The sequence below is a fragment of the Heteronotia binoei genome, chromosome 10 (assembly GCF_032191835.1).
Source record: "Heteronotia binoei isolate CCM8104 ecotype False Entrance Well chromosome 10, APGP_CSIRO_Hbin_v1, whole genome shotgun sequence".
In the NCBI taxonomy this organism is placed as follows: Eukaryota; Metazoa; Chordata; class Lepidosauria; order Squamata; family Gekkonidae; genus Heteronotia; species Heteronotia binoei.
Window position 1 is genome coordinate 79,870,108 of NC_083232.1, and position 17,663 is coordinate 79,887,770.

The 17,663-nt window shown below is 39.0% G+C and overlaps 1 protein-coding gene across 1 annotated transcript in view; it reads left to right on the top strand.

Moving 5' to 3' along the window:
* SEPTIN7 (septin 7) overlaps nt 1–17,663 on the top strand; it is an 86,002-nt gene that overhangs the window by 47,301 nt on the left and 21,038 nt on the right. The window contains exons 4-10 of the mRNA XM_060247727.1: nt 1,236–1,336; nt 2,475–2,609; nt 4,479–4,596; nt 5,669–5,761; nt 11,448–11,544; nt 14,028–14,079; nt 15,429–15,554. Coding sequence (XP_060103710.1) covers nt 1,236–1,336; nt 2,475–2,609; nt 4,479–4,596; nt 5,669–5,761; nt 11,448–11,544; nt 14,028–14,079; nt 15,429–15,554 — 722 coding nt within the window. The remainder of the gene's footprint in view (nt 1–1,235; nt 1,337–2,474; nt 2,610–4,478; nt 4,597–5,668; nt 5,762–11,447; nt 11,545–14,027; nt 14,080–15,428; nt 15,555–17,663) is intronic.

The window sequence follows — 17,663 nt, forward strand, 5'->3', positions numbered from 1 at the left end:
AGATCTTTGTTTACAATTCTAACCACATCAGTTTTGAGTCATTTACGTCGTTTGTTTCCTACCTTTATGAAGACTGCTCAAGACAGAAATTAATGTTTCCTCTTCTTATAGCTAGGACTGCCAACAACTTGGAAGATAAATGCCTTGCCCTCATACCATTAAAATCACCCAAAACGGAACTGTTTTTTTCAGTGGCACCCCCCCCCCCCCAAGCTTCTGTCTTATATAGCAGTGAAGATGAAACACTGCAAGTAATGAATGCTTCATGACATTTTGGAAACTTGTGATTGGGTCATGAGCAATGTGGAGTCTTCTGAACAAAAATTCTACTTTGTGAGCTACTGGCATTAATGTTGCGAGTTACTGGCATTAAAGTTTTACTGGCATTAAAGTTGTGAGCTACTGGATGAATTAGTTTGCTCTAGGGCCATTTTTCCTGAGCTGAGACAAAAAATTATGATCTGGAAGCTAAAGAATTGTGAACTAGCTCACACTAACTCAGCTTAGAGGGAACACTGGTCATAAGCAGGATTTTCACACTTCTGGTGCTGATGTAGTACTTACCTGCACAGGTCTTTGCTGCTTCTGATAACCACAATATACACAACTCAATTGTTATAGTGACAGATTACTATGTAATAAAGTGCATATACAAAATACGAAACATAATTCATGAAATTTCTTCCACAAGGAGTCCCGATGTGCAGGCTGTCAACTTTAAAAAGTCCTGCTTCGATTGTCACTCTTCCAGCAAAGGGTGCTCCATAAATTTTCAAAAAAGACGTCCCCATTCAACACCTCTCACTGTTGATCTTTCCAGTGCGTTGCTTACTGCTAAATGTTTTTTAAGATAGTGTGGGAATGCAACTTCTCCAGGAGAATTCCAAATTGGCATAATGCTCTAAGGCGGCTCAACCAGCAGAAGTAGAAAGAGAACATGGAACAAACTGATTTAAGAACATTGGGGTGGATCCAGCCATCCTCCTATGAGCCTTCCTCCTTCCACTTGGCGGAAGAGCCGCTTATGTTGGGAGATGGCTTTGCTTGGTGGTGTATTGGGATAGAAGGAGAATGCACCCCACTAGATGCAAACATATTCAGTACCACTGGGAAAATAAAGCACTGAAATTATTCCATTCAGGACGCAATGCAGTATTTGCTTCTGTTCTTTAAGTAAAGAAATGCCATTCATATTCAAGCATGAGAAATATTTTATCTCCTTGAATTTTTTTTAGGTTGAACAGTCTAAGGTTCTAATTAAAGAAGGGGGTGTTCAGCTGCTACTAACAATAGTTGACACACCAGGATTTGGTGATGCAGTGGATAATAGCAATTGGTAAGTAATTTCTAGTATTGTGACCACTAAAATAATGGGGAATGTTCAAATTCTTTTGAAGCAAGGCTGAATTCTGCATTGTTTCTGTCACCCTGTTATGTTGCCCCAGCATGTCACTTAAAACCATTAAAATTTAGTTTTGCTTTGACTAGCTTTGAAATGGTTGTTTGGCTGCCAAGGAGATGACTCTAAATTACACCTACTTCAGTAATATCACATATCTCCTGACATACTGTGTCGAGTGTTTCTTTGGTTACTGTACTTAAAACATTTATTTTAATATTATTACAGTATTCTGTTGTCTTTGAAGCAGCATCTAGTGAAAGCAGTCTTCTGTATGACTGTTTATTAGCTGTTTGTTGTGATTGTAAGTTTTAATATATGCCTGAATTGCCCCATGACCTTAGTCAATAAGGGGTGAGAACCCCTCTGCCTCCTGGCCGTCTTTCTTCTATACGCACCACTTCCAATATCATCATCTTCTTTTCTCCTTGCCACCAAGGCGCCTTCATGGCATAGTCATTTCTTAAAGTTTCAGCCACTGAGCTTGTGTTTCTAGCCAGAAGAATACAGCCCAGCTTCTTCTCTTCTTTCAAGCTTTAAAGGACCAGTGCCTCTTTTAATCTGGGATGGGAGAAGAGCAGTCTTGTGCAATGCTGTTCATTCCTCTGGCTGGAAATCATAACAGTATCAGCTATAATAATGAGAGGGGTACATTTTTGCTTGTGGTGAAGGTGGCAGAGGCAGGGTAGAAGCCCCTGGAATGTGTACAGTACAGCAGAGGACTCCATACCAGCATCTGGCAACTTGCTGCTAAGCCCACAGATGAGTGCCAGGTTTTATGTTGTACCAGCTTCCTACATTTACTCCTAACTTATCTAAACCCAGTTGAATGCAATTGCACAGTTTAATTTAGCTGTTTACAATTTTTAAAAAGTGTGCATAAAATATAAAAATAGTCAAGTTAAAAATGAAAAATAAATTAGTTCTGAAAATAACCCCACTCATCTTGCTTGTGAACAATATTATCAGCAGTGTTTGTATGCAGACTGTTTAACACTGTGCAGAGTAACTTTGGTGGAGTAGATGCTAAATGTCAATTGACTGGTCTTTAAAAGCATATTTATGCATGTTCTAGCTGGCAGCCTGTTATTGACTACATTGACAGTAAGTTTGAAGACTATCTCAATGCAGAATCCCGCGTGAACAGACGACAGATGCCAGACAACAGAGTGCAGTGTTGCTTATATTTCATTGCTCCTTCAGGACATGGGTCAGTAGCAAACGTAACTTTTTTTCTCATCCCTTTCTAGCCATTAACACAGGCATTCATAACCAGCTAGCTCCAATTTGTTTCTGCATCAAGGCTACAAACTGGATCTGACTTCTTAAATAACACAATTCCTCTTTTTAAAATATAAGAAAAAGGGCCTTGCACTAAATTTAAGAAGAACCATTTTCTTGGTGTTCTTGTTTGGTTACCTTAGGTTTTCATGACCTCTGGAACACCTCGGATCAATTATTCCAAAAGATAAATTCTCCTTTCATTAAATTCAAGAAGGCATGTAGGAACTTCAGTTCATTATTAATGCCAGTGATTTAATTTCACAGTGCACAGGTCACTGGTTTACTGTTTCCTCTTCCTGCCCTTTGGGCTCACTTCTGACTTAAATTATGTTTGATTCTAGACCTTGAGTATGCTGGAGAATGAAACCTGGAGAGAAACTGTTGTCCCAGCTAGCACTGTATTAAGATTAGTCTGTGTGAAGTGTGTATGAAGGTACGGGGAGGAGATCATTAGTTGAAGTTGTCTGTATGGATAAAATAGAAATGCTAGCACTTTTGGGGCTCAGAACCTAAACTAATATAATCCTGACAAGTTTTGTTCCCTCACATACACATGCACCCTTATTTATGAGTGCGTGCTGTTCATATTTTCTTGTTATAGGTCAAGCAAAAAATACTTTTGTGGGTAGCTAAACTTTTTGTCAAAATAGTTGCTCAGTATGGTACATGAGTACAAATAGATGGGACCGATTTCATTCACATTGGGTCCAGATTTCCATGCTTGAATCGTACTGTTGCTAATATCACACATTCAAAGATTATGAATGACATTTGTCAGCAGGTATAATAGTTTCTGTTCCTGAATCTTAAATAGACTAGAGGGGAAATAATAAATGCTCGGGGGGGGGGGGACAGAAAGCTGGCCTCCATTTGTAAATATATACCTAGATCATAGAGCTTTCATTGCTCTGCCAGATAGACTTAGCTTTGTCATTTCTGCATTCAGTTCCAAACCCACAGCTAAACTTACATAAAGTAAGGCAAAGTCTGAACAAATGAACTGACTGGTGTCAAGGATGAAAGCTGAGCAGTACTCTCACTGAAAGCTTCCTTAGAAAAAAAAAGATGTAACAGTGAATTTTCAGTGTTAAATTCTCTGGTAAAACAGAAAATAGCCTAACTAGCCACCTATTTGTTAATAAGACTTACTGTTTCTTCATTTGGAATTTTGTTATGGCGTAGTGTTCAGTCTTTTACTTTACCGGACCTGTTTGGCCCTTTTAAATAGGCTGTTTCATTTCCAGATTTCATTTCCTTGGTTTTCATGTGTCTACAATAAAATAAGAATCTTCTTTGAACCACTGCACAAGTGTCTTGAAAATGAATTGTGCTTATTTTTGCATTGCATGTGTTCAGAACAGACAGAACAGGTTGAGATCCCAGGAGCTACTTCCTGCATTTTCACTAGCCCAGTAGGACTTTCAACTTGAGGCAGTACTTAATTCTGCCCACCATTTCACAAGCTGTTTTTTAGATGCCCTCAGTCTTGAAACTGACTTGCTAGGTAGCCTTCCAGGCTCTCTTGTTTCTTACTCAGTTACAACTGGAAGCCCCCCTGAGCCTGCTCCGGCGGGGAGGGCAGGATATAAATAAAATAAATAAATAAACTGATTGCTGCATTAACCTTGTTAGCTCTTTTTTAAAAATTAAGCATCATGATAGATTGCTTTGTGTATGTTTTAAAGACGTTTGGCTTGTGTTATAAGTTGAAACTGCAAAAATACATCATGTCTGTTGTTGCTTGGTTTTGAAGTTATATGTGTTAAATTGCTGCTTTGCCTCCCTTTTTAAATAGACTTAAACCATTGGATATTGAGTTTATGAAGCGCCTACATGAAAAAGTGAATATCATTCCACTTATTGCCAAAGCAGACACACTTACACCTGAGGAATGCCAACAGTTTAAAAAACAGGTGAACCGAAAGCTTAATGTTTGCTCATGTATAGCAACTGAACTTTTAATCCTGAAGTGACTTTTTAAACTCGGGAGATAATTTATAGTTCTTCAGCAAGAGAGTACGTATTTTTGGTGGTGTTAAGCTGACTTTTTTCCCTGAGGCTAGGAGTACAAACAGCATTAATACAACTTCTGACATGGGAAATGTGTTCACTGATCTTATCTCAAAAATAAAAATGCTAGTTCTTTCCATGTAAGTTGAAAATGACAGGTCTTCAGTCTTCAGAGTGTCTGAAATATTGTCAGATTTGTGCCGGATGGTTGTAATTAAAGGCTTGTTAGACGGGGGGGGGGGGGGGGGGGACTTGAAAAATTTGGCCACATAGTAATACTTAGTCATTGCTGTAATGTTTACTTTTTCTGAAGGCAGTGGCGTACTGGGAATGTAATTATGGTTGAAAAAATAGTACCATGCGCTTGATTGTGGTGGTCTCCGTATAGAAACCTGAAACAATTCCAGGGCGATTGAGGTCTTAAGCATAATGGAATCAAATGTATTTAACACCAGCATCCCACAGTATTGCAGTCAGGGATGATGTTGGAATGGTGACTCTCACGACTCTAAAAAGTGTTTGGCTGACACACATGAATGTTACACAATTTTTGTATATGCAGTGCAGTTTGCACGTTCACATTTGGATAATTATTAGCCAGCTTAAGTTTTAAAAAATCTTGAAACAAGATCAGTACTTCTGAGGTATGTTTTAAGCGGCAGCAGATCTTTCTGAAGCCGAGTAAAATGTTCATCAAACTAACAGGGAATAATTTGTGCTAAAGTGAATGAGGATGTTTTACTGAAAAGTGTGTGGCTGTCTGAGAAATGACTTGTGTAACCAAGGTTTTCAGAAGATCTTCTGGAGCATTAATTGAAAAGGAAGGGAGAAGTCGTATCCATGTTCCGGCATAGCCTTATGTTTCCAAATACCATGGGTGTAACTCATGGATGAAAGAAGGCAATACACCACCTGTTCCATAAGCATGTCCCATCATCGTTTCAGTCTTGTATTAACAAATATTTTTAATTACAGATAATGAAAGAAATTCAAGAGCACAAAATTAAAATATATGAATTCCCAGAAACGGATGATGAAGAAGAAAATAAGCTGGTTAAAAAGATAAAGGTACAAAACCATCCTGAAGTTTAAAAAAATCATTCAGAGCTCTGGGCATTTTAGGCATATAGAACTCTGTGTTTAAACTGTTTCCCCCTCATGAAAATATGATTCATAAGGAGATGAGTGTGGAGGGCTCTTCTTTCTGTTGAAGCCATTGAAAAAGCTCTTTCATAGAATCATAGAGTTGGAAGGGACCTCTAGGGTCATCTAGTCCAACCCCCTGCACAGTGCAGGAAACTCACAGACACTTCCCCCTAAATTCATAGGATTTTCATTGCTGTCAGATGGCCATCTAGCGTCTGTTTAAAAACTTCCAAGGAAGGAGAGCCCACCACTTCCCGAGGAAGCCTGTTCCACTGAGAAATTGCTCTAACGAGCAGAAAGTTCTTTCTAATGTTGAGCCAGAAACTCTTTTGATTTAATTTCAACCCATTGGTTCTGGTCCTACCTTCCTGGGCCACAGAAAACAATTCCACACCATCCTCTATATGACAGCCCTTCAAATACTTGAAGATGGTGATCATATCACCTCTCAGCCGCTTCCTCTCCAGGCTAAACATCTCCAGCTCCTTCAGCCTTTCCTAATAGGACTTGGTCTCCAGACCCTTCACCATCTTCGTCGCCCTCCTTTGGACCCGTTCCAGCATATCTATATCCTTAAAATGTGGTGCCCAAAACTGAACACTATTCCAGGTGAGGCCTTACTCTAGAGCAGAGTAAAGCGATACTATCACATCACGTGATCTGGGCACTGTACTTCTGTTGATACAGCTCAAAATTGCATTTGCCTTTTTAGCCACTGCATCGCACTGTTGACTCATGTTCAGCGTTTGATCCACTAAGACCCCTAGATCCTTTTCGCACATACTACTGCTAAGACAAGTCTCCCCCATCCTATAACCTAAATGCAGAACTTTACATTTATCCCTGTTAAAATTCATTTTATTGATTTTAGCCCAGTTTTCCAGCCTGTCAAAGTCATCCTGTATCCTGTTTCTGTCTTCTGTGTTTGCAACCCCTCACAATTTAGTATCATCTGCAAATTTAATAAGCATTCCCTCTATTCCTTCATCCAAATCACTGATAAAGATGTTGAACAAAACAGGTCCCAGGACAGATCCTTGAGGCACTCCACTTGTCATTCCTCTCCAAGAGGATGAGGAACCATTCACAAGCACTCTTTGGCTGCAATCTGTCAACCAGTTACAGATCCACCTAATGGTAACAGGATCCAAATCACATTTTACCAACTTGTCAACAAGGATAGTGTGTGGAACTTTTATCAAAAGCCTCACTGAAATCAAGATAAACAATGTCTACAGCATTCCCCTGATCCAGCAAGGTAGTCACTTTCTCAAAAAAAGAGATCAGGTTAGTCTGACATGACTTGTTCTTGAGAAAACCATGCTGGCTCTTAGTAATCACATCCATTCTTTCTAAATGTTCCAGGACCGACTGTTTAATTATTTGTTCTAAAACTTTCAGTGTTTCGCTTTTAAGAAATTCCCACCCTTCCTGAACCCTCTTCCTCCTAAGTATCTCTGACCATGGGATTTTACCCAGCATAGTTCTAACTTGTAAGTCTGACTACATATAGCTTTTCCCTTCCATAAGACCGTAAATTCCAAAATCACACGGTCACTACTGCCCAGGGTGCCCACTATTTCCACTTCTTCAATCAATTCTTCCTTGGTGAGAATCAAATCCAAGATAGCAGATCCCCTTGTTTCCTTCTTCACTTTCTGGAAAAGGAAGTTGTCAGCAAGATAAGTCAGGAATCTATTTGACTTTTCATTTTTAGCAAGAGTTGGACTTCCAACAGATGTTTGGGCAATTGAAATCTCCCATGATCACTGTATCCCTTCTCTTGGAGAACTTTGCAATCTGCTGTAGAAGTATCCCATCCAAATCCTCTGCCTGATTTGGTGGTCTATAGCAGACCTGCACAATAATATCACTGTTGTTTCTTACTCCTTTTATTTTTACCCAGAGACTCTCAACTGAGCTGCCATGCTCAGATTCACATATTTCCTCACAAGTATATACCTCCTTCACATATACTGCTATGCCTCCACCCTTTCTCATTTGCCTGTCCCTTTTAAATAAGTTGTACCCCTGAATCCTAATATTCCAGTTGTGAGTGTCATCCCACCAAGTTTCAGTAAGGCCTATTATGTCAGTCTGCTTCCTTTATTAGGACTTCCATGCTTAGCTTCATCTGTGCACTGAAACATTCACATAAGAAGCTGTTTTATCATGGCAGCCATAGAAGAAGACCACAGATTTATACCCTCCCCTTCTCTGAATCAGAGTCTCAGAGTGGCTTACAATCTCCTTTTATCTCCTTCCCCCACAACAGGACACCCTGTGAGGTGGGTGGGGCTGAGAGCTCTCCCAGAAGCTGCCCTTTCAAGGGCAACTCCTACGAGAGGCTGTGGCTGATTCAAGGCCATTACAGCAGTTGCAAGTGGAGGAGCGGGGAATTGAACCCGGTTCTCCCAGATAAGAGTGCACACTTAACCATTACACCAAACTGGCTCTCTTGTGGGAAGAGCCTTGTGGGAAGGCAAATGTATTACTCTTCTTGGTCAGGGCATGCAATGATAGTGACAAAAACCTTTCAATTGTGTATAATTTGGAGAAATATTTTTACATGGGCAGCAGTTAATGATCTTTCCTGTGTCTTAATATTGTTGAAGCACACACGTATTTGATGACTTGGAGAATTAAGAAAATTAATTTTCGGTCGGGATCAGTGAAAAAAATGTTTGTTCCCATTGAACATTATCGTATAATTCATGGGAAGACCTTAAAATTTCCATTGTCTGAGGTGTAGTACTTTATAGGATACGATTGGTTAATTTGTCAGATTTCCCTCAAACTTGTGTTTGAATGGTAATAAAATAAATGACTAACAATCAGACTTCAGTTCTGTCTATTGACAGCAGGTAGGACGTAAAACTATAATAAGTGGAATTGCAAAATAAAAGGTGTCAATACATAAAGAATCCATTTCCTTAATGAAATCGATTAAGAAGCACATTAGAACTTCAAATAAAATTGAAGATGAAGCCATTCCTGATAACCAGTATCCAAGCAGTGTCTTAAAGTAGTTTTATATGAATCATAAAACATTGTTCCATAATATCAAAAAAGGTACAATATTTTCAACCCACTGGATCCTTTGTAGCTCATTTGCAGAATGCTTAAGGTTTTTAAGTGCTGTAGAGAGCCTATGACACCCCCTTGTGGCTGATGCACTGAAATGTCAGCATGCAGATGAATGATAGTTAATTGAGATCCCTGACCTCTTGGGCTGTGCAGAGTGCATTCCAACCCAGATTTATATGGTGGCTAAAGTGAGAGTCTGAAACCTTTTTAAAACAGTAAACTGCCACTGTCCAGGATTTCAGGCACTAAAATCATCTTTGTCAATTTTAGAAGGTAACCAGAACGTCTTTTTAATCATCTTTTTTCTATATAAGGAGCAAAGGAAACCCCGGTATTATCTTCGCGCCCTTAATAGAAGTAGGCAGACTATTATCCCTTATGCAGAGTCTTATATTGAAAAACTAAAAGCTATTTGTTAAAGAAGGGAAATCAGAAAATTGCATGGAATTTTTAAAAAATGTACAGAGCAGAAAGCCTTTTTTTAAAACGGCAGAATTTTTGGATACTGCAGGTATTCCCAAGTTGTTTTGTGTCTGATACAAGTTCAGGCAGAATTCTGAAGCTTGTAAGTGTTGTGGAGTGTTGGATCAAAGCACAGTTCACAAATGGAACCCAGTAGTGCAGCTTTCAAATGGAGAAGCAGCAGGAAGTTGATCTGGATTCTCTGACTTTAGAGTCTTAGATAATAGCTCTGCTAACAGCAGCAACCGATTAAATTGTTCCTCTTTTCCTGACAATATGAGCTTTGGCATTTAGTAAACTGAAGATTCAGTTAGGATTGTCTGACAAGTATGTTCATGCAGTTAATATGTGTAGGAGAGAGGGAGTTGCAAGGAATAATGGGAAGGCAACTAACTCTGATCGAGCACTGATCCGAATTGGTAGCTGTTTGGATCTAGGAGTTGTCCAGTAATGAAGAAAAACTCTTCTAGCAACTTTTAACTTACTTTGACCATTTCACTTTAAGAAGAAATTTTAGATTGCATTTGTGTCTGACAATCCAACTTGCAATGTCATATGCATATACCAGAAAACACACTTTCTGACAAATAATAATATAATAATAATAATAATATTTTATTTTTATATCCCGCCCTCCCCGCCAGGCGGGCTCAGGGTGGCTAACAGACATGGGGTCCCATGATTCACATTAAACAATAAACAATATAACAGGCATGGGAGTCCCATGATTCACATAAAGCATAGCAATTTAAACATTAATTACAAATAAGTTATTTAAAATACATAAAACATATAAAATAGGTGCTAAAATAATACAGTCCTGATGTATATGAGATGGCTAAATATCTGTTCGTTCGTTATCAGGTTCTGTCTCAAATACCACAAGATGTCTCAAATGCCAACTGAAAAAGAAATGTTTTGCAAGCCCTGCGGAATTGGTTCAGGTCCCGCAGGGCTCGCACCATCTCTGGAAGGTCATTCCACCAGCGAGGGGCTATCACCGAGAAGGCCTGCTCCCTAGTGGCCTTCAGCCTAACTTCTTTTGGCCCAGGGATTGTTAATAAATTCTGGGAACCAGACCTCAGTGCTCTCCGGGGTACATATGGGGAGAGGCGGTCCTTTAGGTAGGCAGGTCCTCGGCCATATAGGGCTTTAAAGGTAATAACCAGCACCTTATAGCGAACACGGTAGACAACCGGCAGCCAGTGCAGGTTGCGCAGCCCAGGCCGTGCAGGCTCCCACCGTGGTAGTCCCTCCAACAGCCTGGCCGCCGCGTTCTGGACTACCTGGAGTCTCCGTGTTCGGTACAAGGGCAGCCCCATGTAGAGGGCATTGCAGTAGTCTAACCTCGAAGTGACCGTTGCGTGGATCACAGTTGCTAGGTCGATGCGCTCCAGGAAGGGAGCCAGCTGCCTCGCCCTCTTAAGATGGAAGAAGGCGGATCTAGCAGTGGCAGCTACTTGGGCCTCCATTGAGAAAGTGAAGTAGGCTTTGATCTTGAGAAAAATATAATTGAATCAACCTGGATATCTTAAAATGGTCGAGCCAGTAAAGACTGGAATTCCATTGAGAGAATAAGTAAACTCTTAATTGTGTTGGAAGTTTAACCTGTCGTTTTTGCTCAGCATTGTTCTCCAGTTTAGTGGTTTTGAAGGGCAAGTAGGGGAGTGTTGCTTTGGATAATGGTGATAAATTCTTTCAATTATCTTTTGCATTGGTAAATATATGGGTGGCAGGACTTATGTGAAGAACATAAAACCCATAAAATAAGGGGATTGACAAATCATATGAAGTTACATTAGATGGAATTGGACTACTAGCCTATCCTAGCCTGCAAGGTCTAGTTTTTAGCAGTGACTGTCCAGATCTTAAGCAGCGGTCTTTCCCATGTCTGTAGCCTGAGACCTTCTCACCCTTTTAAAAGGAGATGCCAGGAATCATATTTGAGATTTTGTTGGTCTGTTGCTCCCTCAATAATGTTTTAAAATGTCTTTCATTTCTATCCATTTTGTGCAATCAGAGCAATAAAACTATAGTTGTAACTTTTTCTGCCTTGTAGGACCGTTTACCTCTTGCTGTCGTAGGCAGCAATACTATCATTGAAGTCAACGGCAAGAGAGTTAGGGGAAGGCAGTATCCTTGGGGAGTTGCAGAAGGTAAGAAGAGAGATTGTGCACATTAATGTAATGGAGCAGTAAGGTGGTTAAGTGGCAGCTTTGAAATACCTCATTTTGGAGCAAATTACTGAGCATGTGCATCCCAGAGTAAATGGCTTTAGGAGTGTGGGAACTGTTGCAGATTCAACTTGTAGCTGGAGAAGAGCATTCCTTATCTCCTTTTAGGATCTAGAATCTATGGCCAGTTTGGAATAACTGGGGAAGGGGGAGTTTCTGGCCCTTCTCCATCCATGGTATTCATGATGGTCAAGGGATGGTGGAAGAATCACTGTTCAACCCATCTGTTTATCCTCCTATTCACACCATGGATGCTTGAATTAATATTAATATTAGAGTAAATATTATTTTAAATTCCTGTTACCTTCTAAGTTTGGTTGTAATGAACAGCCCAGAATGCTGTAATAGCCTAGTCTAATAATAATTAAATGTAATAGCCTGTTTTTAATAATAACTAATAATTATGTGTCATCCAGTTCTGATTAATTATCACTGGGAAATAATTACTTTGATTAGTTACAATGCTTAGTCCTTTCAGTGCAACCTGTCAGGGAGTGTTGTAAAACTTGCCTTTTTCGGCAAAGGTTATGCTAAATCACTATATATGAGAACATTTAATATATATATATAATATATTTCTACTTTGGAAGACTGCCACTGACTCTTGCATTTGGGATCAATTCGGTTTGAAATCAGACATGACATATACATCGTGTTTAGCAAACAGATGCACATAATTTACAAAGTAGTTTGCTTGCACACAATATTAACCTCAGTCCTGGCAGAACAGTCAAAAGGTAATCTATTTAATTGTGTCAACCCCAACTAGTTAGGGATGGGTATGAACCAGCTCACAAGTCAAAATTCAGTGCCTTCCCTGAACATTTACCAGACTCTAGGCCAGTTCAATTGGCTATTTGGGGCCAACCTTTTAAACATTTGATGGAAGGAAGGGAGCAAAACTGAAAGGTTATATCGCTCAGTAGTGGACACACACAACTGTTAGGTTTAAATGACTGCAATCAGTCAGTCTGTCAGTTTATTAATACAGTCATTGACCAGAACATGTAAGTCATTTAGAACAAAGTTAAAAGTACCTTATAGAATGACTGCAATCCATTTAACACTTCAGTTTTGCTTCCCCCTCCTTCAAAGCAGTGGGGACCAAACCAAATGGTTAAATGGCTATTTAACCCATCCCGGTTAATTACTGCCCCCTTTCTCTTTGCCACGGTGAGCCATAGCCAGAAGAAAGGGGGTAATTAAGTCCTTTCCCAGAGGATTCCCCCCACCTCTCCTGGCCCTGGGATAAACGTGAAAGGGAAGTCTCTTCCCTGCCCTTTTCTCTTGACCATGTTAATTCATTGCTGGGAGAAAGAGTGAAAAGAAGTCCTTTCCCAGGCAATTCCCCCCACCTCCTTTCTCCCGGCCACAGTGAGCCATGGCCGGGAGAAAGGGATACCTGAACTTGCCATTTTGGGTGAGCCCCATTTGAGCCAGTCCAGTTCATGGCCTGCCCTGAACCAAAACCGCCTTTTTAAGTTCCCTATAACTAATATTTTTCAGTTCTCATTGTGTTAGCTGCACACCTAAAGAGAAAATGAATTCTTTGCGAATGTGTTTTCTCAAGTGGCTATTCAGATCATGCTAGTTTCTAAGCCTCCTTTTTACCCCACTTTCTTCCCCATCCCTGTCCCTGCAATAACAAAAATGGTCCCAGAAGTTGGACTTCTCAAAGTAGCATCAGAAGAAGCTTAAAAGACTACAATAACTTTATCATAATTCTAATCTCAACAATTATATTCTAGTAATAAAATTAATCTGTAAAGTACTGTTAATTTATATATAAACTCAAGAAACTTAACTAGAGGATTCTTTTGTGACAAATGAAACTACATGGAACCTAGTGGATATTTTATATATCCTTTGCTTTTAAGCTTTAGATTTTCTATCAATTATTTCCTTTCAGATTTTGGATTGATTTGAATTAGTGTTGAACTGCTAACCCCAGTATATTAAAGTTGTTTACTGTCACAAAGTGACGTTTTTGTGATATCCATAGCTGGAGTTCAGATATGCTGTAAACTTTCTGGCAGATGTTCCTCAAAATGTGAATGATAATATTTTTATTCTGTTCTTCAGCTTTATGTTTTCAAGGTGCTAACCACTACTTTTTTTTTTTTTTTTGCTTTGTTGAGTTGACTCTGTGTGATACTCAGTTTTAACATATGCAAGATAAATAAGAATTTATTGTGTTGTTAGAGTGCAGTGTGACTACTGGTGGGTAGTTGCCCCATTTTCTTCTGGTGTAGCTTTTCTTTCAAGCCAGCAGCAGCAATGGTAAATGGAAGCTGACTAGCTTCTCTCTCTGTGTTTGTGTGTGTGTGTGCGTGCATTTCCCTTCCCCACTCCAAATTTCTATTTTGTTTAGCAGAGCACTTAAATGCAACATTTTTCTTTTGCAGTTGAAAATGGTGAGCACTGTGACTTCACAATTCTCAGGAACATGTTGATAAGGCAAGTAAGCTTGTTTGTAATGTTTTGAAAGCAGATCTTTTTTCTAAGTGGGCGGGAGCCTTGCAGTTAAAATATATACATATCACATTCCACTGCAACCGTTCCAAATATTGGGTGCCTTCCTTTCCTTACTTCGTAAGAGGATATTTAAAATACTTTACAGGAGCAGTGCGGTGCTTTCATGGCATAATTTTTATTTTTGCCCTTATGAAGTACCGATTGTAGCTGAAGAAGCTGCAGCAAGTCTTCTGCATCAACTGACAGTGCTAATATCTTTAAGACTGCAGAGCTTTTCAGAAGACTAGTTACTTTTGTGCTCGGAGGCCTCATGAATATGTCAACCATGTCTAATGCCTTTGCTGTATCTCCAGAAGGCAGGGTATTGTTTGTCTTTGGTTAACACAACAAAACAGCAAAAGACAACAAAAGAAACTGGAAGATTTGGCAGATGGTGTAATTCTGCATATGTTTCTGGTGGGTTTCTGGTCTGTGTATAACAGTAATAGGGCTGTCAGTGGATAAGTAATAAATTCTAATTTTTCTTTTTTGATTTTGAACTATAAAATAAGAGTTCTGCTATAAAGTGCAAGCAAAGGAAAAGTAACTTCTGGATGCATTGGTGTTGGAATTAATGACAGTTTATGGGATGTGTTGCAAACTGGAACTTCTGAGTTTTAACTTTTGTGCTTGAGACATGAAACCCATAATCTTATGCTGAGCCTAAAGTCACAATTTGACCGTTCCAATGAGAGAAACAAAGGCTTTCTTCCTTGAAATGTGCTTAGGTTTCAGCTATGAACTTGGGAAGTATTTCTGCATTGGGTATGAGTTTTGAATATACAATCTTTAAGCACATCAGGAAAATGTCACTATATCCTGATTATTTGGGATATTTATAATATGTTGAATTTTTAGATAATCAAACAATTACTCCCGAAATTGAATCTAAACAGTGATGACCTTATAAACTTAGCTTGTTATTCCAGTTTGCGCCTCTTAAAACATTTCATTATATCGAATGCTAATTTACTGTTCAACCTCTACCTTATATGTATGGACTGGTAAGTCTCATTCCATTCTGTCTGATGAAGTGTGCATGCACATGAAAGCTCACACCCTGGATAAAACTTAGTTGGTCATAAAGATGCCATTGGATTCTATGTTCTATTGCTTTTTCTGTTAAGTACAGTAAGTCGCTGTACTTACACATTTGTGCATTTTATGTTTCAGAACCCTAAATATCCATGCCAAGAGTTTTTTCTTACTTAAAGTTAATGATGTTCAGTTGATATTTAATCATGCCAGGAAGGAAAATTTGCTGACAACCTCCCTTTTTTAAAAAAAAATAGAACTCACATGCAAGACTTGAAGGATGTCACTAATAATGTCCATTATGAGAACTACAGAAGCAGGAAATTGGCAGCTGTTACGTACAATGGAGTGGACAACAACAAAAACAAAGGGCAGTTAACAAAGTAAGTGGCAATGATGGTGGTGCTGTATATTTGCCATTGAATGGAATCTTTAAAGGGGCGCAGCAACACTGAAATGACCTTTTTTGATGCATACCTTGACATTGGATTTAAATGTTTGATGAGTTACCTGCACCCAAGCTGTAGGTGATTTGTTTTCTTACTAGTTGAACTTGTACTAATTGATATTGCCAACAGTTTCAGTGATGAACTTTTACTTCCACCTTTGGACACTGAATCGCTTTTTGCATTTTTTGTGGATGGTTGAAGGTCAGCAAAGAAAATGGAAGTTGCTTACCTGGTTGCTTATCTGTCAGTTCACTATCTCACTGTTTTGAGAGAAGAACAATGGTATAGCATATGGCTTAAAGTGGTTTGATTGAAATAGTTCGTACCATGATTATGTTCCGTTCCATGTGCTGATCTTGTGTTCTGCTATAGAATACTGTGTGTTAACTGAGGAATGCAGGTATTTTTATTATTTTTAATAATCATCGCTTACCTTTCTGTTAGGATATTTGGGGGGGAAAAAACCATTTTATAACTTCCTGCAGTAACGACTATTTTGAGACTTCCAGTGTTAGCCTGTTGTAGCAAAACAAAACAAATTTCATGGCACCTTAATGACTAATAACATTTATTCCAGTGTGCGCTTTTGTTAGCATTTAACATGCCGTTGGACTTCTGTTCTCTTGTTATATCTTGCTTGAATCAGCTCAGCTGACTTATCTTCAGGCTGTTGACAAAAAAAGAGAGGTCCAAACTGACATATCCTTTAAAGTGTACAGTGGAGAGAAGGTGATGCTTATCTGCTCTTCTTTTGTGCCAGGGCAGCTGATGGTAATGTATGAACTGCAACACTACTAGTAGATAGGGGCATCTTTCTCTTGCAAAAAGTACTACTGATCAACCTGTCCAGGTTTTTAAATGCAAGTAGGTTTTTCTTGATCAGGGAGTAATTGTTTTTAGATAAAAGTAGGCTTTTCTTGATTTGGGAGGCTACAGTCATGGCAAAGCCATTAGGCACACCTAGCTGGGCAGTTTGTTTGAAAGCTGTAAACAGATTGCTCTTTGCAGGTGAAGAAGGGGTCATAACAAGGCAAGCCATCTTTTTGCCTCTCAAACTGGGGTTTTGGTGTGACTTGGTGTATTGTCTGAATTTAGGCTTAGGGTTCTTTGATGCCTTCTAGCTTGCAAGCCCATTTGGTGATTGTACACATTTTTTGTTTGGACAATATATATCCAGACAATGACAAGAAATATTTCCCAGTTGATCTTATTGGGCATTTCAGTGGCTTTTGATATCTGAGCACATACAAGATGGGTAGGTGTACATGGTGCTGCCATGAACTGATTTGTTTCAGCACCGTAGAAATTGTCCTGTGTTGTGCAACTTTGTACACATTGTTCTACAGTATTATTAAGAGGGCTACTGCTGGTGATATTTAAGATCTGAAATAAGGTATTATCAGCCTGTTATCTAGCAAGCTCTATTTTGCTTGGTTCTGTTTTGAACAAGTACAAGGGCGGAGGGGGGTGGATTGACTGAAACTGAAGCCAGGAAAAATGGAGGAAATGTTGTTTATGCTTGTGGCACCTGGTAATTCTTATGGATGCTTGGAGATCTGTGTTGACAGTTTGCATTATATACTTGTGGTTGCTTAATTGATAGATTAAATTGTATCATCTACTCCTTTATTAGTATATTTAATAAATTTTCTCAGAGATAGAAATCTGTTTTCAGTATGCCAAAGACTTATATAGAATGAAATCCAAAATTGTGATTTTGTTTTTATATTGGGGTATTATTGGACTCTGTTCTAGTTTAATCTGTGTTTTAAGTAGCTAGCTTGTATATAGCACAGTTTTATATTTTTAAGTTAGATATCTGTCCAGTATATTCCATTGAGTTGATTTGGAAAGCATATTATTAATATGTCACAGCTGTTTACTGCAAAGATGGTTATTAGATTTATAGGATAATTCCTCTTCTGTTTCTAAAGTCTGTAACTTCTGTGTTTGAAAATTAACTTTGAACCTCTCCCACGCAGGGCCATGCTAGATGTGACAGCATAAATGAGTCCAACCTGTGGATGCCATTCTCATTTTAAA